The 27,825-nt window shown below is 43.3% G+C and overlaps 1 protein-coding gene across 1 annotated transcript in view; it reads left to right on the top strand.

Annotated features, from left to right (window-relative positions):
- The window catches only part of LMNTD2 (lamin tail domain containing 2), a gene marked incomplete at its 5' end in the record, with an annotated part of 59,569 nt that overhangs the window by 19,898 nt on the left and 11,846 nt on the right, over positions 1-27,825 (top strand). The window contains 6 exons of the mRNA XM_048484563.1: positions 9,026-9,124; positions 10,783-10,898; positions 13,267-13,415; positions 18,594-18,711; positions 22,166-22,361; positions 24,578-24,697. Of these exons, the coding sequence (XP_048340520.1) occupies positions 9,026-9,124; positions 10,783-10,898; positions 13,267-13,415; positions 18,594-18,711; positions 22,166-22,361; positions 24,578-24,697 (798 nt within the window). The remainder of the gene's footprint in view (positions 1-9,025; positions 9,125-10,782; positions 10,899-13,266; positions 13,416-18,593; positions 18,712-22,165; positions 22,362-24,577; positions 24,698-27,825) is intronic.

Raw genomic sequence — 27,825 nt, 5'->3', positions numbered from 1 at the left:
TGGTCTACAACCACAAGGGAGGGTTCTTTGAAGCAGAGATTGGACACCCAGGCAGGAACCATGATGCCCATATCTTCAGGGAATGCCACTTCACCCACACCATGGAGAGGGGTGTGTTTATTCCAGGGAATCTGACACTGACCATGGAGGGGGTCGTTGTTCCCCTGCTAGTTGTGGCTGATAGTGTGTTTCCCATGAGGAAGTGGCTTATGATGCATGATGCGAGGGAGTGTAACTTCAATTACAGGCTTTCCCGGGCAAGGATCGTGGTAAAGTGGGCATTTGGGAGACTGAAGGCTAGGTGGTGTTGCCTTCTTATGAGGCTCCAGGTGATGCCCTACATTGTCAACCCGGTCCTGGAAGCATGTGCTGCACGACATATGTGAGAGCGAGGGCCATGATGCTCCAGAGAGCAAGGCCTGGACTGGAGTGCAGCTGATGCAGTTGGAAAAACAGTGGGATATTTCAGTGAGGACACAGAAAAGGAGGCAGCACAACCCCCATGATGAGACCAATCTCGCGGAAGGCAGGAGTATATGAGACGCTCTGGCCACCTACCTACCTGCACAGGAGCGAGGGCCAATAACACCTGCTCCAACTGTGGGAAATGGCTGTAAATTGGTGAGGTTGAGAACATGGCCATTGACTGCCTCACCCTAACTTACTTCTTGCTCCTGCCTCTTAATGTTTTGGTTGCGGTGTCCTGTCTGTGCAGGCACTTTTCGTTCTTGTTATATCCAGTGTCGCTTTAGTGCAGGGAAAAATACCTCTCTTTTAAAAAGTGTTTTGAAACTACACAAATAAAAAACGAGACACTGCCACCTCATATGCCTAGTAACATTCGGCCCAAAGTGCACATCTCCCTAGCTATGCGCTCCAAGTAACCAGAAAAGAAAAGAAAACTGGGACATTTTGGGACTCCACTCCTGATTAACCCCAGTGAAATGGCACCCAGTTGATTTCATGAATAGAAAGCCTTCGACAATACATTTTGACCTACTCAGCATACTTTCTAGATTTTTGTGCTTCATTTCCATCCCTAGTAACATTGCAAATTTGACATAGTTGTTTCTGCACAGTCCAAATATCCTGGGTTGAGCAAGGGAAATATTCCGGTTTGGCCAAAAAGTGATGCTGGAATCCACCCTCAAACAGCATCAATTTCAATGGTGTTTAAACTAGGGAGCCCAGATTCTTCTTTTAAATTCATCTTAAAGGGAGAATCTGGGGTCCCCAGTTAAAACATTAAAAGTGATGCTGTTTTGGGGTGGATTATCCCCCACCCTGAAACAGCATCCCTTTCAATGTTTAAACTGGGGACCTCAGATTCTCCCTTTAAAAGGAGAATCTGGGGAAATTTGGGAGGTGCCTGCTGTCAGGGGTGCAATTGTTAAGTTAGCAGCAGCAAACTTTCAAGGTATCTTTAAGAGACTCTCTTGATGATACCACCCAGGTTTGGACCCTCAAAGGTGTAGCCCCTATCTCCTATTAGCTCTCATTGGAAACTATGGGGGATGGGGCACACCCTTTGGGAGTCCATATCTTTGGACCCCTTGAATCAAACTTCACTAAACCTAGGTGGTGTCATCAGAATAGTCTGCTGCTGGTACCACCCCAGTTTGGTGAAGGTTGGTCCAGGGGGTACAAAGTTATGGACTTCCAAAGCGGGTGCCTCCATTCCCCATTGTTTCCAATGGAAGCTAATAGGAGATGGGGGCTACATCTTTGAGAGTCCATAATTTTGGACCCCCTGAACCAAACTTCACCAAACCTGGGTGGTATCATCAGGAGAGTCTTCCAAAGATACCCTGAAAGTTTGGTGCTGCTAGCTTAACAATTGTACCTCTGACAGCAGGCACCCCCCAAATTTTCCCAGATTCTCTTTTTAAATCCACTCCCTTAGGCATGGATTTAAAGGGAGAATCTGAGGTCCCCAGTTTAAACATTGAAAGTGATGTTGTTTCAGGGTGAGGGATAATCCACCCCAAAATAGAACCACTTTCAATATTGTTTTATCTGGGGACCTCAGATTCTCCCTTTAAAGTGGATTTAAAAGGATAATCTGGGCTCCCTAAAACACCATTGAAAGTGATGCTGTTTGTGGGTGGATTCCAGCATCACAGCAGTCACCGGGGGGGGGGGGGTGTGCGCAAATCTCACATTTTACGTCACTGAGCAGGACGTTTGTAGGATAGAGAGGACCTCTGTGCCTTTGAACATTGAACAGTGCATTTTTTTGCCCAGCAGCTGAGGGGTAGCTACTGCAGTATCTCCCCTTCTGTTTCCAGTAGTGCTTGTGGTACTACTGGAGTCAATCAAGATCAACATTTCAAACAGCAAAGGCCAGCTTGATCACTTTAAACACCAGAGCACAGTTCACTATTGAGAAGTCAAATGGACACTGACTTGTGCAAATGATTTGGTATTTAATATGATACCTCTTGAACATGTCTTGAAGCTATCTCACTTTCAGCTTTGGAGTGTGAACTGACCTGATGGTCTCTCCTTAGACTTAAATTCAAATATTATAGGCATTAATGCCTTTTATTACACAACTGACACACATTTGATTTTAAAAACCTAGGCACACTTGCAACGTGCTCACATTTACAATCAGTAAATTAATTCAGATCTGTTCATTCATTGTACAAGAATTTTTTTTCTTTTAGCAGTTTTATAATTTAGTGCCAGTCATTACCTTCCCTTCCCTTCTCTGTTCTGTGCTTGTTTGCTGTCTTCTCTCACTTGCTGGCACAGTGCAACCATATGGCTGTCCAGTTATTAAATCATGGCTTAGCAGTTGGGAGCGCACTGCAGGTTCATTCCCTCCTTTCCCTCCCCTCTCATGCAGGTATTCCCTCCCCTTCCCACACCCGTACACTTTCTGTCTCTCCTTCAGATGCCATTATGGTAAATATAATCAGAAGTGGAGGGTGTAAAGTTTATCTTGGTTATATCCAAAACAACAGAGGGAATGCCTTTATGGAAGGTGGGATGGGTGGATGATGTAAAGCTTGCAGGATAGTCTCAGTCATGAAAGCATGTTTTTGCAAGTGGGTAACATGATGCCTGAATCAAATCACTCTCTCACCTGTGCCTTGCCACAGATGTTTCCAGAATATCAGGTTAGGACAAAATCTAGAAGAACTGGCTGTGCAGATAGCATTTCTACAAGAATAATTGCATGAGTTTTTATTTTCCTAAAACAACAATGAAGTGTACATATGTGTCCTGAAATTAAAGGCACTCGTGACAATTATTTTTAAACACTTAGAGGCAAATTGTCCCTGCCCAGTACTTAGTGAAAGTAACTCAACCTGAGAAAAGGATTATTATTCCCACTGGCTACTAATGCAGCTGATCCTAAGTTATACCCTTCTAAGTTAATCAAATTCAGTGTGTGCAGAAGGGTGCAGCTGTGCTTAGGATTGTTCTGTTAGAGATCTGATATATACCGATAAAAATCCCATAAATAACTCTACATTATTTTATTTATGGAGAGATGGCTCCAGGCAGGAGCCAGGAAAGCAAGTAAACATACCTAGATTCTATGCCTAATGAAGTTGGCCACTGGCAAAACTCCCATTGATTTTAATCAAAAGAACTAGATTTTCTATTTTAGGCAGGTGCTATCTGTGTTAAAGCAGGCCTGTTCTGAAGTGTGTCTGGAACATGTAAACAAATTTAATTCAGATCCATGTCTCATTCAAGTACTGGGACCCTGGTGGGACAAAAGAAAATTGGCAGGGAGGTCAGAGAGAACCCTGGAACTGGTCTGAGCCTCATTACTTTTGGGAAAACTACACATGGTATCTGTGGGATCTACCTATGCTGTAGCTAAAAAGAAGAAAACGTCCTGTACCAAGAGGGCTGCACCTCATTTGGACTTCATGTCTGAGTTATATATGCAAAGACTTTTATGTCTGAGTTGTATATGGAAAGCACTTCTCAGAAGGCAACCAGGACAAGTAAAGTACAAGGTGTCCAAACAGATACTAACGGTGGCTACAAGAACAATTTACTTGGGGTTCAGAACGGTTGGGGTTTGTTTCCTTGCTTTCCCACAGCACCATAGTATGTCTGACCACCACCAGGATCTGACTCAAATTTTCTACAGTCTTTCACAAGCCTGCTTTGCTGCAATATTTTGGGAGTGATCACAGGAAATATGAGCTGACCTGTGTGAGCAGGAAATCTTGATTTTCCCATCCATAGTGCCCTGTCCCCATGGTAGCCATTCATTCCTACCACCAGGTGGCTTTTTTGAGTTTTTTTTTTAAAATCCAGCAATTAGTGTATCAATATAATGGTATATTGGTTTGTTCATTGCTTTAAAAAAACTTGGAAAATAATGTTGTATGAGGAAATGTTTTCATGCGGACTGAGGCAGGGAAAATGCGGGGACAGCTGCCATCTGGAACCCCTGTTGCCCCTCTGAAGAAGAGGAAGAAGAGTTTGGATTTATATCCCCCCTTTCTCTCCTACTGGAGACTCAAAGGGGCTTACAAACTCCTTTCCCTTCCTACCTCACAACAAACACCCTGTGAGGTGGGTGGGGCTGAGAGAGCTCAGAAGAACTGTGATTAGCCCAAGGTCACCCAGCTGGTGTGTGTTGGAGTGCACAAGCTAATCTGAATTCCCCAGATAAGCCTCCACAGCTCAAAAAGTATAGCTGGGAATCAAACCCGGTTCTTCTGCTGCATTGATGCCATAGCAACACTGAGGCGTCTATAGGAAAGTGTAGCAAAGTGTTTTTTCCTTTAACCCAGCCAAAGTATTTATGAATTAGAGTTGCAGAACACTGCCGCCTTTTGAAGACAAACAGACTGGGAAATGGTATGCATTGCTGTGGGCCATGGGAGGAGGTACATTGATGAAGCAACAGAATCCTTATAATTTGATTGCTTTGAATATTGTTTGTTGCTGGACACAGACAAGCATAATGGTGACAGTGTGACACTCAACGGTTAATTACACAAGGTGTTTGCTGCATGGTGGAGGCAAATGTCCACTGCGGCAAGATTTCCTGTATGGACGTATTTCCTCTAGCCCTGCTTTCATTTCCCACTCCTCTGCAGCAAGCAAATCCAGGTATAGCATGATTGAAATTTTGCTTCATTGCCAGAACAGGACAGATTTGCCGCAGCTTTACCCCAGACCTCTTTGCCTTCAGCCAGCCCGTCTAGTCTTCCCCGCCCCCCCGCTCCCTCGTGCTGTTTTGCATGCTTCCCCCTCACCCTCTTCTCTGTTGCTGACTACTTCCCACTTCTTGTCCTGCCATATCACTTCTATTGCCCATAACCCCCTTGCTCTTGCATATCCTGCATATCTTTGGTTTTTTAAAATAAAATAAAATTGAAATCACCACAGATAAATTGGTACTAACACTAAAACCGGTAAAAATAATAAGACTAGTCAATCAGTTCAAACACCCCCTTTGCATTTGATCAACAAACAGACATCTCCAGCCTTGTAGCTTTATCCACAAGCAATCAGTGATTCCAGACCACACCAGGAAAAGCCTGTTGGTTTTCACGCTTGCGTTTGCAGCACGTTGGGAGACAGAGGGTCATGTACCTGGGGAGCTTAGCAAACGGCAGTTCCCTTGTCCTTTAGTGGTTTTGCAGTTTGCACACTGCTATAACTCCCCCTTCACTTCCCGCCTTAAAAGACAATCAGTGTTTGGGCAAAGTGTACAGATGCCGTATTCAAGACTTTTAATGTCAATATATCGATCTATTTAAAGATCGATAAATTAATATATCAATCTATTGATAAGATTGAAAATAAAAATTAAAATATATTAAAAAATTAAAGCACACATGCAATAGACAACCCACAAAATTTCACACACACCTCTCAGACACAAGCAAAAAGCCACCTGATTGGTGTTACCTGCTACAAACAGGGCAGTGGGTAATAATGCCAAACATGCCCTGAAACAAAGACTCCTTGGCCAATTCTCTTTGAAGTTGCAGGAACCTCGCCATACCTATCAGCCTTTCACTCTATCCAAAACTCTGTGGAAACCATAGAGGTTTAGGGCAAGTGCTACCGTGTTCCCCCAGTGCAATGCTGATGCTTTCACATTACACTAGAAGTGATGTCTTTGCACAGGTTAGCATGCCCTCTATTCCACCATCCAAGTGGTTGATAAAACTATTGAATAGCACTGGGTCCAGGAGAGAACCCTGTTGCACTCCACTAGTCACTTCTCTCCAGGATGAAGATGAGCCATTGATGAGCACCCTTTGAGTTTGGTCAGTCAACCAATTAGAAATCCACCTACTAGTAGCATTGTCTAGTCCACATTCACTAGCTCATCTGCAAGAATATTATGGGGCACCTTGTCAAAAGTTTTACTAAAATCAAGGTTTGCAATGTCACAGCATTCCCTTGTCTACCAAGCTTGTCGCTCTACCAAAAAAAGAAAAAAAGGAACATTAATTTTCTGGATCCATATTTTAAGACCCTGCCATGCCAGCCCTTGAGGCTGAGTGCTGCTGTTTCGCAGTTTGATTGTCATAGGTGTCAGATTACAACATTTGCATTCTGAGTATAAGAAACAAACAATGGAGGTCATCTTGTTAAAAAAAACTCATATCCCAGCAATGATCTTTCATTTTTTGTTTCTTCTTTGTGGAATGAAGTGCATTCTGTAGAACCTGAAAGCTTTCACAATGTTTTATGTAATTTGGGTTGGCCCAATAAAAACTATTACATGATTTTTTTTAATCTAACAGAAGACCAAAGACTAATTTCAATATCTAACCATTAGGGGGCACTCACAGCTAACAAAATGTTTCATCCAGTGGTACCCTTTCCCTGCCCTCTCAGCAGAACTGTAGCTTAGACTGAATACTTATGGATGGGTGGATATCGTTCATATATTAGTCATATTTTATTTTGATAATATATCATTCATTACTTTAAGGATCAGGGTCAACAAAGACATTTTAAAAGTGTCCAAGCTGTTTCATGGCTTGATGGTGAGAATAAAATGGAGAAGGGGGAAACAAGAATGCCCCCCCCCATGAGCTCCTTAGAGAAAGGATAGATAAATAAAATAAAAATAAGTGAAGGGGGGGGGGGGACTGAAATAACTCTAAGTAAAAGAAATCAGCACAATCTTCTTGAGTCTTTTATATAAAACATTTGCGGTTCTGCTGCAGAGTTCTTTCATGTCCTTCACCAAGTGAGGGACATGAAATGCTGCCCCACATTGAGACTGTACACACCAAGGCTGGCTGTGAAATAGAAGTCTCTAGCTCTGGAGCAAATACAATGGTTTTTCTGTCCAAACCATCAAATGCTCTAGAGGATCACAACCCTCTTCCTTTAGTTCCTTTCTTACTTCACCTGGGAAAGAAGCTTTTTTGCTTACCTCTGATCCACTTGAACAGTATTTGTCATTTTTTTTGTTTTGTCCAGTAGAGTAAAAGAGTATGAAATATCAAGTTAGAATATGTTGCCCATCCCAGAGTCTGTGGGTGAGGTATTCAGACTTTCAAAGCAAGAAATTAATGCATGGAGACATGCAGTGGATGCTTCATTCTTGATCAGGGCGGCAACCTGTAGCACCCAAAAAGCCATTTGGCCCAGCCTCCCCAAGCCCTGCCTTCAGCCAAGCGGGCTTGATAGACAGCGGCAGCAATGCCAATGATGGCAAATTGCACTTGGGACACAGCGAGTGCGCCTCCTTCCCCGCCACCTCCTTCCTCCCTCCCTCCGACGTCCTTTCCTCTCCTTCCCAGGCTCCAGACGAGGGAAGGAGAGGAAAGGACGCTGGAGGGAGGAAGGAAGGAGGGGCGGGAAAGGAGGCATGCTCTCCACGTCCCAAGTGGAACTTGCCATCGTTGGCGTCATGGCTGTGGAGCCGCAGTACGAGGACGAAAGAGCCGCATGCCGCTCCGGAGCCACGGGTTGCCGACCCCTGTTCTAGATCCATGGTATCTGGAATGGTCTACTGTAGTAGACATTCTTGGCTGTGTACCATGATTTTACCACTAGACACATGATGTAAAATAGAGGACTTTGAGGGCTTGTCTCTGTTTTGGCCACCAGAGGCAATTTACTCTGAATGGAAATCATCAGACAGCCAAATCTCTTCACTGCAGTTCCACCAAAGATTCACTCCTAAACAGCAGAGCTGAACTATACCTAAATCACGTGGTCAGTTGCAACAGCTTTTACAAAAAAGGGCTGTTGAGAGAGAGTCCTTGGAAGTTCTCACTAATTTTGTTTAATTCGAGGTTTTTCTTGGTTAATAAAAAGGATGAAAGACTCATATCGGATCTTCAAAAGTTGAATGGTTTCCCAGGGATGGTTTCCCTGTCATCCATTAGAGAGTTCTTCACAATAAACACTTGGTGTGCTGTCTTAGATCATAAAGATGCTTGTTTTTATGCTCGTATTTATGTTGCACACCAGAGCTATCTGCACTTTCATTATGGGATGGAACTTTTTCCAGTACTCAGCCCTACTGTTTAGCCATGCAATGGCCCTTAAGAGTCTTCACCAGGTGTGTTGCTGTTGCAGTCACCCACCTTAGAACTTAAGGATGTTCACTTCCCCTTGTTTGGATGATGGGCTTATTATGGAGATTTGGGGCACTTCAGCTTTAAACATCACTTTAGTGTCTCAATTTGATTGTCAAAATATTAGTTGATTCCAATAAGGCCAAAGCTACTTTCAAAAAGAGTTAAAACCAAATTCAACATTTTAAACAAGTACAATTGATTATAAAGGTTAGTGGGAACTTCTGTTCCCAGATTTTTTATTGCCTCTTTCCCAATCCATTTCACTTGGTGAAGGTCATGAAAGAGCATCCGTGTGTGGTTCTGTCCAGGGCAAGAAATGGCAATTTCATATCCTCTGAGAGGATATATGATGTGTTTTCATCAGTGCCACTCTGCCTGGGAGTCCTTTGTATGGCGTTCTGAACATCTTGTGTAGGAAGCCTGAATACAAATGTAATAAACCAATGAGCCCTAATGATGTGTCACTTTTGTGTTTCTTTGTGTAGCTCTGGACTGAGACAGGAACTAAACTAATGTGTGATAAGAGTGATCTGAAGCTACGAAGAATCCCCAAGCACACCAGCTTTGTGGATGCTTTTCATAAGGTCAGTCTTGTGAAGATGAGGCTTCTTGTACAAACCAGGGAAGTGTGAGGCCTAGAAAATCGACCTTTCAAACCTCTCCCTCAACCCTTCGTAACAGATGACACAAACCCGGCTGTCTAGCATCACTTACTAAGCTGCTGGAGCAACAGCTGTCATTTAAATTGGCATTAAGCATATCATAACAGTCTAATAGCGTTACCTGCTCTTGATTAGGTAACTTCCATACAGAGATTATTCCCCGTTGTGCGATTATTGGTATTGCAAATGCAGAGACTCCTCTGGGAGTAATGGAACATCTACACAAGGGGATTCCCTGTTCTTTCCTCCATTTCCCTTCACACCAACCATTTCAAACTTGTTTCTAGAGAGGGTGGGCTTTTTGTCTTTTAAAAAAATCAGTGTAATGATATAACTGGCATTTATAATGATATTGCTACTAGCAATAATGATATAGCTACTAATAATTTTTAAAAGCCAGCAAAAATGGTGCCAGTGGAAGGCACTGTCCTGTCTACCTGGTGGCAAACCCATATTGAGCAAAGCCTCTCTGAAAGATCATGGTAAGACTTGGGGGCCTGTCATTCAGAGGTGCACTTCAGATTTCCCATTGGCAACTCAGGTCACAGATGTGCAGGCCACAATTTGGATCAGAACTGTGGTACACAAAATGAATGCTTATATCTTCCCCCATACATTTTCTCTCCCAAAATGGCCCCTGGGGAAATGTAATATGTAGTGTAGGCCCTCAGTAAATTGTTCAATTTTTCAGTTATCCTGAATGTTCCTAGGTTCATGTGCCTATGCTCCCCAGAGTAACTGTATTCTAGACTGCAGTAAGGAAGGTGTCATTTCCACAAGGGAAATGTGATGGAACCTTACATCCTTCTTTACTCACACCATGCAAATTTGCCTGACAATCCTGGAAAACTGGGTGTGCATTCTAGCATATTAGCAGCAAGAATCTTCAACGTACTTGCGGGATTCCCTCCAGAGCATGACTGAAGAAAGCTTTGCTAGAAGTTACTATTTCCCAGATTACCATTTTGTTGTTTACTTTACCTACTTACCTATTGAGCTGGCAAGATCTTAATTTACCCTGCTTCGAACTTTATAAGGCAAGTTCCCCATCCTGACACCAATGAGCTGCTGCAATCAGGCATTGTTATGGAGTTACTTGTTTTATATCCTGCCTTTAACCCCAATAGAGACCAAAAGCTTTTCTCTAGTAAACACTGGAAGTTCGGGTTTAAACAAGATTCCTTTACTCAGAGTGAAGAAACCTCTTATGCAGAGGAGTCTGGAGGAGCGGGGTGGGGACCTATTATAATCTGCTGTGGACATTTCCCAGTTCACCTTCAGAGTTATCTTGTTCTCCATGTTCCTTTTTGTTGTTCACCTTTGGCCATTGTTTTTGTCAGTGGTCGGTCTCGAGACAGTTTTTCACTATTGGCCAGCCTACGGACAAGACAATCCTCTTTTTTTGAAAGAGGAGTCAGGGCCCTAAAGGGGATATGTGTTAGGTCTGCATGGTGTTGGGGCCTCTGAAGATCCCTTGCTTTTCCATGGATTTCACTGTACCTTTTGTGGAAGGAGCATGGACTTTGACATATGGCTGTCTGCACACTGCCCAGCAGTTGCATTACCTTTTTCTGTTTTAGTTTAACAGTACCATATTTTCTGATGAAGGTACAGATGAGAAAGTATTGAGTACTACAGAGTCTTCTGAAATAAAAGAAGGCAGGCGTGCCATCCCTGGGCAGAATTCATTCGAAAGGTAAATGTAAATCCTGAGCTTTATGGGGCCAGAATGAAAGAGTGGCAGGAGGGAATGCAGCAGCTTTTTTCAGGAGATTCTACATTGAAAAACATTGGAGGGCAGCTCAGTTGGTAGAGCATGAGACATAGATGCTAAAAAAAATATGGTCGAGCTAGTTTTTTTTACAGATGGAGCAGTTTTGATGCATAGAGTGTTAATTCTGACTTCCTTTTTTTTCACTGCGTCACAGTCATTGTTTTCTAGGTTGGCAAAAAATAGATATGCATACAGATTTTTCAAAGTCTACCTAAACATGAAATCAGAATTGAATACAGCAATAAGTTTTTATTTAAAAAATTGAAAGTCAACCTCCATTATTGGATTAACTTGCAAAATATAGCATTCCTTTAGCAAATGAGATCATCTGGCCTGTAGCAAGTTTGGGATTTCAAATTACTAAGATTCTTTTTTAAAAAGTTGCAGGGCAGCCTATGAGCAACTTGAACTGAGCCTTTCTTGCTGGTTAGGGTTAGTGACATCATCACTCCCTAGCAATCCAGCTTTGGGTTTGGCTAGTGATGTGAAGGAGGAGGAAAGGAGGTCATGGTCTATGTGTTGATTAAGTGTGCAGGTCAAATAGGAGAGTAAGAGCAATCTCTCCATCAAAGTCAGTGACCCAGTAAATGAGGTGCAGGACAAACTGATATTACTAAAATTGTACCTAGTCCTGGGGTTACATTTGCACTCGGATTACATTTGCACTGACCAGTATTACTATCTTGGAAGGATCAGATCATTTCAGACACCGAAACAGCACTTTTCTTCTCAGTGCTGATGTTCTTCTGTCCATGTATGAGGCTTGGATTATTTCCCACAAGCCTCCGTTTTAGAAGGCACTGGGTACAGTCCTCGCCCTACCCCATCTAATGTCCCAGATTATGATTTTAGTATGGGATTTTGCCTTGGGAAAAATACATCTTTTCTTGCAGTGTGTGAACAAAGGTTACAAGAAATATTATCCTCCACTTGCAAAGTCAGACTGCAATACTTACTCACAAGTAATTCTTTTCATTGCTATGGCCTGTTGCTCAATATGGTAGGTTTGGATTGTTACTTTCAAGGCAGAACACACAGACCATGTCCTTCATGGGAAGTTTTTAGGATGAGAGGAAAGCAAACAGGCAAAGGAAAGAAGCTCAGATCATCTAATGCCCTGGTAGACGAAGAACTTTGAGCGAACTGTTACTTATAATCATGGCCAGCGCCACAGTCTGTACTGAATCCCATCATGGGTGTTCCTGTCTATTACTCTGTTGCTAGGTTTTTTCATGAGCATTGTCAAAAGATACAAGCATTCCCAAAATTGGTCTGCTGAGGTTGTTCTCCTTCTTGCCACTGTGCACACATTCACTTGTCAGAACTGCAGACTTCCCCTCTCCCCTTCTAATTCTTAATTTGCATGATTGTACATAAGGAAATGCTGCTGGGTTAAATCAGTGGTTCATCTAGTCCAGCAACTGCTCATTTTGATAAGATACTTTTATGTAACAAAAGTAAAAACAGCTGCATTTTGATCATAGAACTTAACTGTTGCACAATCCAGTTGCAGAGTTTCCATTTTCTTTGGGTGACATGTTGTGGCCTTAGTATTTATAACACCTTAGACGTTTTTTTATGCCATGCTTTAATAGTTAACTCCAGAAATTGGAACCAGGCCATGGAGAAAAAAAAATCTGATGCAAGTGAAACATTAGGAGCTAAAACCACCAGACCATAGCCACACATCTCGGAAAACCCACAACAGCCATTTGACTCTGGCATGAAAGCCTTCGACAGTACATTTAAATGTAACATAGCAGGAGCAACAACAGACAGAATACAGTAATATAGTCCACAGTCCCTATCCCTTTGCCAAAGCATCTTTCTGGGTCATTTCACTACAGTACTGCCCTGTTGCGTTTGTGGAATACAGGAGAGATGGAGCTTTCCTAATCTCAACAGGCAGGCCATTCTATAAGGTGGAGGCCACAGCAAGAGAACTGCCATTTATTGGAAGAAATTGATTTTGCCTACTTGCAGAAGGCCCTGCTCAAATGAGTTAAGCTGCTGTGGTAGAGCACAGGGAGAGAGGCAATCCTGCTGTTATGCTGGACCAGAACCATGAAGGGCTTTGTACGTGACAGTCAATAACCTGAAATTGATATCCTCAGATAGAATCTGAGAAATTGCTAGTAAGGAGCAACATTCTTCTCATGTCTTTTTGAAGAGGTTAGGATCTGAGCTCTCCCTCACCGCATACAAGCATAGGAGAATTAATGTGACTTTTTAGGAAGGGGAAAAGAAAGTAGCTCAAAGAATCCATTCAGAACTACTTTACCCTTGACAGCTCAAAAACGAAGGATAGTCAGTCTGAACCATCTTCGTGGACTATCCTCACCTCTCAGAGATCAGATTTAATTTCAACTGTGACTGATACCGGAACAGAATGTTCTTCCAGCCTCCCGTCTCTGATGGAGAAACTCGAACAGCGAGGCTGTAAGTTGAAACTCCTCTTTACAAAAAGATGTTGCATTGGCTGATGGAGCAAAGAGTCACGTGTGTAATTTAGGCATACAGCCACCCCTAGAGTAATCCAGAGAAATCCTTGAATTGTCCCATCTATGCTAGAAGAGTTGTTGAGAGAAAATACAGTTCCAATGCAATTCAAAAACAGAGGCCATGTCATACCTTTTATTAAGCCCAATTAAAATATCGCAACAGATCTCTTCATGAAGTGAGGGAAGGGGATCTTTAGACTGTGATCAAGAGTCTTCTCTGCATCTTGTGAAGGATGCATTATTGATTTCACGGGCTAGCAGGTATCTGGCTGCTGTTCTCCACATGCTGGGAAGAAGAAGGGGAGGGACTGTGGCTTAGTGGCAGAACTTCTGGTTGACATGCAGAAGGTCCCCAGTTGAATCCCTGGCATCGAATCCACCAGAGGAACGTGGTGCTGGATGCTGCACCAACATCCCTGTGCCCTCACCACTGCCACCAACATCACAGGGCTGGTCTGGGGGCGTGGCCTGGGAGGAGCCAACAAAAGTCAGCTTTCATCTCTGCTTTGCTGTCAGACATTCTGGCACCTGACTCATGAACTTGTGCTACCTTTTCTGTAGTGTAAATTCACAGAACTCCTATGGAGGACTTTCTGATGGCAGGTTTTTTTTGTGGGGGAGGTTGCCTTTTTGGCTTCTCACAGCACCGGAAAGCCCTTCTGGGTGGCACGTCTGTAGCGCTGCAGCCAGGTGCCCCCCCCCCCCCATTTGATTGAGGCTGTTTGTGTCATGTACCAATGATTCATCATTTTATAAAGGTTCTCTTTTAGATTGGAGCTCATTGTAAATGTATGCCCCTGTGACCACATATTCTCCCATTGATCTATTTGTATATTTTACCCAAAGTAAGTGTCCCATTTTATCATGTACTCTTTCACTTCTTCTCCTTCCATTTCATATCTCAACAATAGTTTGAATATTTTTAAAATAACATGTTCATCATTTGTACATGATTCCATTTGAAATTCAGTCTATTTTCAAAAATATAGTCTTTTATCTAACTTAAATCTCTCAGATAATTGTAAATAAAGGAACCAGTCACAAGAAATACCTTCTGACAGTAGTTGTTCTTGTGATTCCATTTTACCTTCCCTGTGTGAGGTGTTGAGGATATCTCCATATGCCATCCATTTCTCTTCAAAAGTAATCTAAATAGTGGTTGTTGTGGTAACAACCACCCCAGTATTCTTAGACATAATCTAGGTTTAAATTTAGCCCATATTTTTAGCATGGAATGCCTAATATAATGGTTATTAAAATCTTTATTTACTTTAACCTTAACAGAGAAAAGTATTTTATTTGTCACTAGTGGTTATTAAGTTGGAATTTTAAGTATTTGGTTAAAAAGCAAGTGGTATTAATTTTTTCACACTGGATGTAGATGAAATCGGTAGTCCTTATATTAAGTGTACTTTTTAATAGTTTTTTTATTTTTTCCTTTGCTTTGTGTAAGCATTTTAAGTACTAATTAAATTCGAATACCAGAAAAAAGGAACTGAAAACATTAAAAAAACAAATAAAAACAATTTTTTCCATCCAAGTTTATGCTTTTTTTACTGTAATGCAGGCCAAATTGATTTTACAAGGAACGATATTGCAAATTCAATAAACTGAGAATCTTTGGTTATGTAGAACATGATAATCAAAGTTAATATTGAATTAGAGAATCCGATGTAACCAGAAACCTGATGCAAAGTAACTTGTGCAAAGAACACAATGCTGTAAGACCAACAAAACCAATTCCAAGATAGACACACACACACACACACACACACACACACACACACACACACACACACACACACACACACACACACACACACACACACACACACACACACACACACAAATAAAAGAAAAAATAGTCCTGAGATCCTGGAAATTCTGGCTCCTGGTTATTTCCAATTATTTTTGGGATTTTTCAAGACCCATTTCCTGATAACCCAGAAAATCCCAGATTCTGCCTGGGTATCCAAATATATCTGGAAAATACAGATCCCTTTCCCCCTCCCTTGCATGCAACCCCTTACTTCCTTCCCTTGCATGCCACCCCTCACTCCCTCCCCTTCTCTTGCATGCCACCCCTCCCCTCCCCCAGCTAGGGTGGGTGGGCCATGTCCTGATGCCAGGCCCCCTCCCCTCTCTTGCATGCCACCCCTTACTCCCTCCCTTGCATGCCACCCCTCACTACCTCCCCTTGTCTTGCATGCCACCCCTTCCCTCCCCCAGCTAGGGTGGGTGGGCCATGTCCAGATGCTGGGTCACCCCTCCCTCTCTCCCCTCCCTCTCTCCTCTTCCCTTGCATGCCACCACTCCCTCCCTCCCTTCCCTCTCCTTCCTCTCCCTCTGCTAGGGTTGGAAATCTCTGTAGTATGGAAATCAACTGTAATTCCAGGGTCTCTCCAGCCTCCACCTGGAGGCTGGCAACTGTGTGGGGGAGGGGCTTTTGCCCAGGGGCCAAAGGGTGACTTTACATGGTGAAGTCCAAGGTTCAATCCTTGCTGTTTCCAGCTGAAAAGGATCTCTTTATAATATATGCTCAGACTGAAAAATGTACCTTCCCCCCCAATACTAATTTCTTTAGAGAACAAAGATCTTAAGGGTTGATTTTTAGTTTGCAGTTCTCTCAAAAACACTTGTACCTTTTGTGTGCAAGCTGGTTTTATTCAGAAAAGTCTCATGAAAAAAGTCTAATCTTCCATGAAATGCAACCCCTATGGTGAACTAAACATACAATTATGAGAAAAGACTAATTTTCAATAAAAGAAAATTTGTGGTTGCATCTTCATCTTTGCTGATCATTTCAAATCAATATGTGACCTGCAACTGCTGCTTCCCTGATCTCATGGCTCCCTGGTCCACAATCATCCTATTACTTCTAGACTAGAACCGTTTTGCCTATCACTATCAGCAGCTTTTTCAATCCCTAGAATCCGTGTGGATCCCCCCCCCGCCCCCGCAACTTCCCTCTTCACTAGTATTTCTTCAGCTCTGTACCTCCTTCTCCCTTCCTTGTGTCTCTCAGATCTCAGACTTATCCACCCATTCTTTCCTTAGCACCTGGCTTCTCAATCCAGTCTGTGAGCCTTTCCCCACTCTCCAGGATCCCCCCTATGCCGCACGCTGCTCTCAGCGCGCGGCATCCCTGGCGCGCCTGGGCGTCCCCACGACCCTGCGCTCTGCGCGGGGTCATCAAAAGGTGCCCTTTACAAGAGCGCCAGGGATGCCGCGTGCTGAGGGGGCGCGACAGCGGCAGCGTCGGGGCGGCTGCGCTGTCGCTGCCCCTGTCGTGGGGAGTGCCGGAGGACCCCGCACTACTTGAGGAGGGTAGCGCGGGGCTTAAGGTAAATGGGGAAAGGCCCGGGGTCTCAACCTGACCCTGCTTACCCTCGGGATCTCTCCTACTTCACCTCCCACTATTTGCCTGCCTTGCAGCTCTTAACTCTGTGATTCCCATGTTTCCTGCCAGTTCCACCATGCCTATTCTGTCCATGAGTTATTTCACAGCTAAGACTGCATCAACCCTCACTTGCATGATTTTATCCACCCCAGGTCTCAAACTGTAATGGGGTATTTCTGTTTTTCAGATGGGGTATTTCTTTTCTTTAAAACCTGGAATGTATTGGAAAAAAGGTTTTGTTTAAGAAAAAGGCTAATGCATACACATGAATAAGTACAGAAACCCACCCTAATGCTATGAAATGGCAGTGAAGAGTCTATGTGCGCTTAAATAAACCCTTACCATCCACTCACAGAAATACAATCAACACAGCTGCACAAGATAACACACACTTTATTCAGCATTAATTTTTTGTAATAAATCTGTCATTGCACTAAATAAACATTTGTATATAATTCTGCCTTAGGCGTGGTGTGTTTATTTTTATTAGCATAAACAATACATGGCTTTCATATTTCCTTAAAGATATCTTTCATTTTCAAATCCCTGACCACAGCATCCACATGATGCTATCTTCATCCTGCTGTTCTTTCATCATCTCCTATGGTTTCCTTTCCTTTGTTCCAATATTCTGGAACCTACTTTGATTTGGTGCTTCTAAAAACATCAGTCAAATTGGGATTCTCTTCAGTGTGGATGGGGAAGTGCAGATGTCTGCACAACCACGTCTGGTTCCATTTTCCCTTCTCATGCTCTCATGCCTTCTAGTCCCACTCTGCTAGAGAGCTTTTTGCCACTTTTTACACTTTGCTAGCAGGTATATTGCTATAGCACCAAATTGATATATCTATTATCTTTTTAAAAAACCCAAAACCCCACCAAAAAAAAATCCAAAACCCTGCAAAAAAGCCTTCAGGCAGGATGGGGAATTGTAGATGCAAAGGAATGAGAGTCATCCAGCGTAGATATTCCACTACCACTGTGAATGCCTCTGCATTTGCAGCAGCACTGAGTCCACAGTGGGGAATCACTCCCATGTGGAAGCAGCTTGCATTATTCATAAGGGGTGTCACTAGTGAAAATGGAGCCCGAGGCAGACTCCGAGTTTTCTGCTCCCCGCATGGACCCCCACGCCACCCTGCCCTCCTGTGCTACCCCCTGTGCCCCACTTAGCCAGCAGCAGGGCCTAGCGGGGTAGGGGCAGGCAGGGGCATGTGCAGTGGCCTCCGCTAGGCCTGGCCAGGCAATGCTGGCCCGGCAGCAGCCTCTGCCGGGCCTGGCGGGGTGGGGAGAGGGGGGAAAGAGGAGGGGTGGGGCGATTTTCTCTCTCCCCCCCACATGACCCCAATGGTATCTGTCCAGGGCACCTATCCCCACCCCGCCTCATTGTAGCTATGCCACTGTCTTTCACTTCCTTCAAAAAGATACACATGTTGTCATTGTTCTGTTCTTTTAATATTCCACATCACATCATCACAGGTCAGTAGCTAAGCAGCAGTTCACATGTGAAACACAAACAACAGATACTTTTTAGCTAAAGGATAGAAAAGATATGAAAAAGCAATCCATAAGTATAGACAACTGATTTTATAGAGAAACTAATAGCATCCTTGTATGATGTCTAGTCCTTAACCACAGGATTTCCCCAAAACAGTTTTTATTGGTAAGGGTTAATCTGTTCTGTGGGGGATGTTGTGTTTCAACTTTCTTAAGCAGTTGACTTGAGTTATCCTGCGGATTACTGGAACAATGTTCAGTCTAATATTAGTCTTGGACGGCCCTCAATTGAGAAAACAGCATGGATGCCCATCCCCCTCAAAGAAGAATACAAAAGGTAAGTGGAACAGCATGGAAGAATTTTGAGATGTCAATCCTATGGGGAGCAATACTTCTGTCATTTCTGAGTGGGCATATCTACATTTTGCCTTTCCCCCAAATACATCTCTGAGGCCCCTTCCACACATGCAGAATAATGCATTTTCAATCCACTTTCACAATTGTTTGCAAGTGGATTTTGCTATTCCGCACAGTAAAATCCACCTGCAAAGTGCACTGAAAGTGGATTGAAAGTGCATTATTTTGCATGTACAGAACGGGCCTGAGCCAGGCCATAGAGGTGTTCTAGAAATAGTGGGTTTCCCAGACATGGATGGGGGTGCGGTGGGGGAGTGGGCTGATTGATTCAGACTGCGTTCAAGATATGTGCGGAGGTGGGACTTGCTAATTAAATCAACCCACATGCAGACCCAGTGGGGCAAACAGCAACTCCCCAGGCCTATTTCAGGTTAGGAAAATGGTGCAGGCAAGGGGTCTAAGGTTCCACTCACCTGAATCCTAATTCAAAATGGGCCCTTGCATGCACGGGAAGCATGAACCACCTAGAAATGTGGCTATCAGCATTCCATATCTTATGTTATCTTAAATTTTAAGAACATAAAAAGTGCAGTAGTATTGTTGGGAGTAAATTGTATTAGTATGGCTTTAGAGTATCATCCCTGGCAGAAAGAGTCAGCAAGAAGCAACAAATCAAGCACACTTGTTGGTGGGCAAGAGAAATAGAGGTTTAGGAGACAGACCAAATGTGTGGCAGGGTTGCCTTTTTTCTTTACTAGTTGGACTTTAAATTATCTTAGATAGTGCAAGACAAACAGTGATTCCCTATCAAAGCAGTCCTTCATTCAACTTTTGGATGCTGTTTTCTGTATTCTTTCCCAGTTGTCCAGCCTTTTTGCAGGTGGATTTTTTCCCCTCTGGGTGACCTTTTCACAAAGAACCTTTTCAGCCTACCAGACTAACCTTTATGGATCAACATTAAGGAGGCAGTCAGGGATGCAGTCGAACCTGAAATTCCAGGCTACAATGGGCACTTACCTGTCAAGTTTTAAACTGCCCAGATAACAGTTAAGAATCTTGAAAAGAATCTTGAAAAACATCCAGCCAGGAACAGTATCTATCTGTGTTTTTGTGGGTCTTTCTTTTAAAATATTTATGTCCCATCTTTCCTTGTGGTTCAAGGCTGCTTACAAAGCACAATTAAAAACACCATGATTTAAAACCACCAAAACAAAACCCCAGCTAACCCCTCCCCCCCAACTTCTAAAAAAGATTCCTGCCGTCTGTGTCCCATTAAAAGGCCTGGCAATAAAATGGTGTTGCGACTAGAGATGTGCACAATTTGTTTTTGTATTTTTGGGGTCCAGGTTTAATAAACCCAGACATTTTTGAAAAATCCTGAAAAAGCTGAAACTCCTTACTGTTATGTGGAGGAGGGTTCCAGCTTTCTTTCAGAAATTAAAATTTTGTTTGGGCTGTTAAGCCTGAAATCTGAAAACTTCCAAGCTGTCTCCAAACTCCACATGGATCTCGGAGGTGGGAGATGGGAGGCAAGGCAGAGCTGAACTTTCAACTGTGAGCCACCCACCACCTCTAAGACCCACGTGGAGTTCAGAGGTGGCAGCACAGAGCTGAATGCTGAATTTGGCCAAGCCCAGCATTCAGCCCTGCACCACCTGCCGTCTCTGAGCCCATGTGGACTTTGGAGGCAGTGACATCAGACTGAATGCTGGGCCTGGCTCATCAGCAGGTAAATGAGGGGGAGGGGGACAGAGGGGTTCTCCTCGTCTTTTTTTTGTTATGAAAGTGAAGCCGAAGTGGCCTAAAAATGCCACAAAAATGGCATTATTCATAATCTGCTTTTCAGATCCCTTAAATTATTGTCCTTTATATTCCAGGATTTTTTGGGCTTTGCTGAATTCTCACTCTTAGTTGATGTACTGTTATCTAGGTAACCAGATTCTTAAAAACATCAGCCATCTGGTCATACAGATGTCAGCTGAGCACAACCTGCCACTGCCTTTTTAACATGATAAACTTATAACTCTGAGAGCAGTAGGAACTTTCTCAAGGCAACAGCCTATTGCTGTTTAATGGGATTTACAGACATCTCCTAAAACATGACTCTCTCTCTCTCTCTCTCTCTCTCTCTCTCTCTCTCTCACACACACACACACACACACACACACACACACACACACACACACACACACACACACACACACACACACACACTCTGCAGCACAGCCAGCATCTTGCAAACAATCCCTTAGTATATTTTCCATCCAGACCTCAGTATTTAATCTGTTCAAATCCCAGAAGAAAGTCACTTTAACAGCTCATACCTCCTCTCACATCTGTTTTAATCAATGTTCTTAATCACCTTCTTCCACACCTCCTTCAAATCTTTTTTCTATTTGGTTCTTAACTTTCCCAGTTGACTTGTTTTATTTTCTTTTGCTTTCTCCTGGAACATGTCCTTCATCCAATGAAGTTGAGTAAACACAGTCTCGAATAGATGTGATGATGAGACTTTGCCCATTCTTAGACCAAATGTTTACTAGGAAATTGCCAAAGGCCACTTTAAATATTGCAAATATTCAGTCATACTAAAAGGATAATAAAATATACTACGAGTAGAAATAAGTGTTTCCCATTGTAATACTTCTCTCCAAAATCTCACCATGCCTAATTTTATTAACATCCCCTTTCAGATTACCGCATCCTTATTCTGGGTACTTAGTACATACTCACGACCCTTGCCTGACTGCAATATACCAATTTTGAACCTAAATCTGGAGCAGCTACATCAAACTGTACTTCTTTAGGTGGATAAATGCAATTCACCTTGTTTCAGTGTCAGTACCTGTCTAGTAAAACTAAGCCTCGCTGGTGAAATGAGCCTGAATTTGAGTGACTTTGATTGCTGACTTGAGCTCCTTGCCAAATAATCCTGCCGACTTCTACAGAATTTCACTCTCCCCACCACCAATACTGTGTGTGTGTTAAGCTAGTAGTTCAGTGGTTTGTGTACACTCATCTCTCAATCACATTATATGTACTTCCCATAGTTAGTTCTAACCCTCACTCATTTCAAAGGAACCTGTAACCCACCCCCAAATCTCTACCTTTTCCCTATCCCCTTTACTTTATATTCTGCTTCAGTTCTCTTTCTGTGTTAAGTACAAATTAACTGTCCTTGTTTAATAGGTACACTTGCTGATGTATACCAACTTTGAACAAAACTGAAGCAGCAAGGTTAAACTGTATTTCTTTAGCAGAAAGAACTATACATTAACAACCACCTGTGGTTGCTATTAAATTTCTCCCTTATGTTTAAGGAATTATGGCTGAACTTCAATCATGTGCACCTCTGTAGAGTCAATTTGTATTAAAGGCTTCTAAACAAATAATCTCTGTAGCATTCCCCCCCTCCTCACTCTTTCTTTCTCCAGGGATTCTACCATCACAGGCTCTCTAAAGATCATCAGCATACATCGTAGGGGCCAATTTGTCCGAATCCTCAACAATTTGTTGAACAAAGAGGCAGACCTCAGTGGCTACATCATCCAGCAATGGGTTGGAGGATACCCAGTGTCAATCTACCGCTTCCCAAAAGGCACTGTTCTGCCTGCACAGCACCATATCACTGTAAGGACCAGAGACCAGAGATGGGATCCAACCAGTTCTCACCACTTCTCTAGAAATGGTTACTAATTTTTTTCTGAGTGCTGAGAAGGGGTTACTAAAGCAACTAAAGTATCATCTGGAAACTGTCCTTATGGTACCCCCAAAGTTTGGTGCAGTTTGGTTTAGGGGGTCCAAAGTTATGTACCCTCAAAGGGTAGCCCCCATCTCCTTAGCAAAGACCCCCTAAACCAAACTGCACCAAACTTTGGGGGTACCATAAGGACAGTTTCCAGATGATACCCTGAAATTTTGGTGCCGATACATCCAAAAATGCGCTCCCTGCAGGAACATCCCAGAAATTTGCCCAAGAATCTTTGTTCTGCATTGAGTTTTCTGTATTGTTGTCCATGGGGGTTGCAGGCTGGGGGGGGGGGGACATTTCTGAAGGCACAGTCTCAAAACTGTCAGGGTCTCATCAGAAGACTGCTCTAATGATACCCCCCAGGTTTGGTGCAGTTTGGTTCAGGGAGGCCGAAGTTATGGACCCTCAAAACTGTAGCCCCCATCTCTTATTAGCTCCCATTGGAAACAATGGGGGATAGGGGCACCCCCTTTGGAGTCCATAACTTTGGACTCCTTGAACCAAACCTCACCAAACTTGGAGAGTTGCATAAGAACAGTCTCCTGATGATATGCCGAAATTTTGGTGCTGATAAGTCTAAAAAGGCACCCCCTGCAGGCACCAATGTCCTGGTGCAAAAAAATTTTGGTCGTGGTGGAGTGGCCGCCCATGGGGGGGGGGCATCCAACTCAGGTTTTGCCCAGGGTTACAGTTTGCCCAGGGCTGCCTCATTATGCCCCTGCCAGAGACCCCTCTGAATTCCTAAACCTTGGTGTAATAAAAGCTCTGTTGACTTGCAAAAATATTTCCATGCATAAGAAACACCATAGTGACTTGGGCTCAGCTCAATTCTTATTGACCAAATGACCATTTTTTCATCCTGCTGAAATCTTTTATGTTTAACCCAAGATGTGAGTGTCTGTTTCTCGCTGAAAGGCAAGTCAGTATATTTCTGTGATAGGAGAGATGCAAGGTTTCATTATGTCTCCCTCAATTTTCAAATTACTACTGTAAAATAATGTAATATGAATATGAATATTACTATTATTATTATTTATTTATTTAATATACTGCCCTATCCCTGGGGCGCTCAGTATTGAATACAGTAACATAAAAGTATTTTGAAGTGCCCTCCAGGGAGATGGTGTTTTTTTTAAAAAAATATATCTGTGTCTGATAGAGTTAAGAAAGACTGTCAAACTAAAGTTCATCTTTGTGGGTATTCTGTGTAGCCCCACATCAGCTTGGTCACCAAATTGTCATATGATGGGAGGGGAGAAGAGCTATTTCCTCAGTTCTTCTTTTACCACCACTGTGCAAAGAAGTTCTTGGTTCAACTCTGCTGATTCTTTGTCTCAGACCCTGTGAGGCAGTTTTTCGTCAAAATCGTGAGTTTTTTTTTCTCTTCTACCCTGGAATTTGAGAAGTGCTCTGCCATTTTCAAGGTTTTTGCTTCAGCTTTGCTGATTCTTTACCTTAATCCAAGCAGATCTTGTGAGGTAATTTTTGTAAAAGTTGTGATTTTTTTTTCTTTTCTGCCATGGCAATAGAGAAGGGCTTTGCCTTTTCAAGGAATTCTTGCTTCAGCTCTGCTGATTTTCTTCACCTCGCATCAGGCCTCAGGCTCTGTAAGATATTTTTTCTTCAAAATTGTGAATTTTTCTCCTCTCCCATGGAAGATTAGAAGGGCTCTGCCCTTTTCAAAAACCATGTCACTTATACTTTGAATTTGGCTAGTATTGATAGTCATATTAGTGCCTTTACTGATTCCAGCTTTGGCTTCTTCATCAAAACTTGTGACTCCATTCCCTCCCATCACATTACCATTTGAGTGGGAATCCTCCCTCCCAAGGGGAGGGGGAGTGAGTGCTGTTGATTGCTACAGAACAGACACCTTTCTTTGGCAGGCCTGCGCAAGCACAGTCCAATGTGTGTCTGCACAGAACCCACTCAATGAACTACAGTTCCAGGTAAGTGCAACTCTATATTTATGTGTGATTGCCAATAATGTATGTTTCGACTCTCCAATGAAAATGCAAAGCTGTTTAATCTAAATGTGAATGATAGATGTTACAGAAATTTAATGTTTCTTATTCATCTGTGCTGGGTTTTTTAGGTCTGGGCTCCAGGGGCCAACCTTGCTCAAAAGCAACCCTCAGACACATTCATAAACTCACAGGGCTTTTTCAGAGCAGGTCCAGAATGCACTACCATCCTCTGCAACTGCAGCGGCCAGGTAACTTGCTTTAACAGTCTGTAATGGATATACTGCCTTTAAAGCGGCATGAGGAAGGCTGAAATATTATCATACAGTGGGGCCATTGGCACTGTATCACTGTGAACTTCAAGATAAATTCATAGTAGAGATTTTATTTTCGTCTGTTGAAAATCATCAACAAGACTTACTGAACATTCATTGTGGGTGTATTCAAATGTCTGAGTTTTTCAGAGACTCCTGAGATAATCTAACACCGTGGTGGCGAACCTTTGGCACTCCAGATGTTATGGACTACAATTCCCCTCAGTCCCTGCCAGCATGGCCAATTGTAGGGGCTGATGGGAATTGTAGTCCATAACATCTGGAGTGCCAAAGGTTCGCCACCCCTGATCTAACATGTCCTTGCTATTTTGATCACAAAAGGGCCAAATCAATCCCAAGGCTCTTCAGAAATTATGTTAGAGAATATATATATCTACTTTGGGAAGGGCTTCTGGTGCCAATGACTTGAGATGTGGATGAGATAGTTTATTACATTTTATCCTGCCTTTCCTTTAAGGTGCTCATGGTATTATATCTAGCCTTTCCCCCCATTTTAGACTTGCAAAGTAGGTTATTCTGAAATGCGATGACTTGGGTGGCAATACAACAGCATAAAACAAACCTCAATTAAAACAACAACAAATAATCCTAAAACTCTGTAAAAGCAACTAGTACAATGTAATAACAGCTTAAAACAGACAAGATGATGACTTAAAACCTCGAATAACCCCCAGGAGACCAGTAAAAGTAGATGTCAGCCTGGCTGGCCTCCGGGAAAAGCCTGGCAGAATAGCTCCGTCTCACAGGTCCTGCAGAAACAACTCATCTCGCAGGGCCCTGATCTCACTCGTTACCATATTCCACCAGGTAAGGGGCAGGACAGAATAAGCCCTGGCCCTTGTTGAGGCCAGCCAGATATTTTTCGGGCCAGGGATTACCAGTAGGTTCTCCTCCAAGGAGCAGAGGGACCTAATTGGGCAATTTGGGGAAAGGCGGTCCTGAAGGTATGTGGGTTCAAGACTGCTCAGAGCCTTAAAGGTCAGAACCAATACCTTGAAAATGACCCGGTACTCGATAGACAGCCAATAGAGATGGTATAGGGCAAGTGTTACATGGTCCCTGCTAGAAACTCCAGCTAGGAGTCTAGCAGCTGCATGCTAAACAAGTTTTAATTTCTAGATTAGGTTTAAGGACAGGCCAGTGTAGACCAAGTTACAATAGTCCAATCTGGTTGCGTGGATTACTGTAGCCAGGTTAGGAGAGATACGGGGCCAACTGTCTTGCCTGGCGAAGATGATAAAAAACTGTCTGGGCCATTTTGGTGACCTGAGCTTCCAAGGAGGTCCTGGAATCCAGCATCACCCCCAGGCTACTAAGAACATAAGAACATAAGAACAAGCCAGCTGGATCAGACCAGAGTCCATCTAGTCCAGATCTCTGCTACTTGCAGTGGCCCACCAGGTGCCATTGGGAGCTCACATGCAGGATGTGAAAGCAAAGGCCTTCTGCTGCTGTTGCTCCTGAGCACCTGGACTGTTAAGGCATTTGCAATCTCAGATCAAAGAGGATCAAGATTGGTAGCCAGAGATCAACTTCTCCTCCATAAATCTGTCCAAGCCCCTTTTAAAGCTATCCAGGTTAGTGGCCATCACCACCTCCTGTGGCAGCATATTCCAAACACCAATCACGCATTGCGTGAAGAAGTGTTTCCTTCTATTAGTCCTAATTCTTCCCCCCAGCATTTTCAATGGATGCCCCCTGGTTCTAGTATTGTGAGAAAAAGAGAAAAAATTCTCTCTGTCAACATTTTCTATCCCATGCATAATTTTATAGACTTCAATCATATCCCCACTCAGACATCTCCTCTCCAAACTAAAGAGTCCCAAACGCTGCAGCCTCTCCTCATAAGAAAGGTACTCCAGTCCCTCAATCAACCTTGTTGCCCTTCTCTGCACTTTTTCTATCTCCTCGATATCCTTTTTGAGGTGTGGCGACCAGAACTGAACACAGTACTCCAAGTGCGGTCGCACCACTGCTTTATATAAGGGCATGACAATCCTTTCAGTTTTATTCTCAATTCCTTTCCTAATGATCCCCAGCATAGAGTTTGCCTTTTTCACAGCTGCCATGCATTGAGTTGACATTCCCATGGAACTATCAACTAAGACGCCCAAATCCCTTTCCTGGTCTGTGACTGATAGCACTGACCCCTGTAGCGTGTATGTTAAGTTTGGATTTTTTGCCCCTATGTGCATCACTTTGCATTTTGCTACATTGAACTGCATTTGCCATTTCTTAGCCCACTCACCTAATTTATCAAGGTCCGCTTGGAGCTCTTCGCAATCCTTTGCAGTTCTCACCACACTACATAATTTCGTATCATCTGCAAACTTGGCCACGACGCTACCCACCCCTACTTCCAGGTCATTTATGAATAGGTTAAAGAGCACTGGTCCCAAAACGGATCCCTGGGGGACACCACTCCTTACATCTCTCCATTGTGAGAACTTCCCATTTACACCCACTCTTTGTTTCCTGTTTATCAACCAGTCTTTAATCCATAGGAGGACTTCCCCTCTTATTCCTTGATTGCTGAGTTTTCTCAACAGTCTCTGGTGAGGAACTTTGTCAAAAGCCTTTTGGAAATCCAAGTAGACAATGTCCACTGGTTCCCCCTTATCCACATGCCTGTTTACTAACCGACAAAGTCAGATATAAAGTCTCACCATCCAGCATATGCAAGCTAAAGTCGGCTGGCATCTCCCCCTGATGCACCCACAGAACCTCCATCTTTGTTGGATTCAGTTTCAACTGCTAGCTCTTAACCAACCAGCCACAGCTTCAAAACACCAATAGAGAGCTTAGGGAGCGAGTCCGGCCGGCCCTCCATTGTAAGGACAAGTTGGATGTCACCTGCGTATTAATGACACCGCAGCCCAAAATTCCAGACCAGCTCATTCAGGGGGTGCATTTAGATATTAAAAAGCATTGGGGAAAAGATTGCCCCCTGCAGCAGCCAGCACACAACGGAATACCGCCCGGAACTCTCCTCCCCCAATGTCACCTGCTGTCCCCAGTCCTGGAGAAACGAGTTCATTCAGCAC

The sequence above is a fragment of the Sphaerodactylus townsendi genome, linkage group LG02 (genome assembly GCF_021028975.2).
Source record: "Sphaerodactylus townsendi isolate TG3544 linkage group LG02, MPM_Stown_v2.3, whole genome shotgun sequence".
In the NCBI taxonomy this organism is placed as follows: Eukaryota; Metazoa; Chordata; class Lepidosauria; order Squamata; family Sphaerodactylidae; genus Sphaerodactylus; species Sphaerodactylus townsendi.
This window is presented reverse-complemented; position numbering and strand designations above follow the sequence as displayed.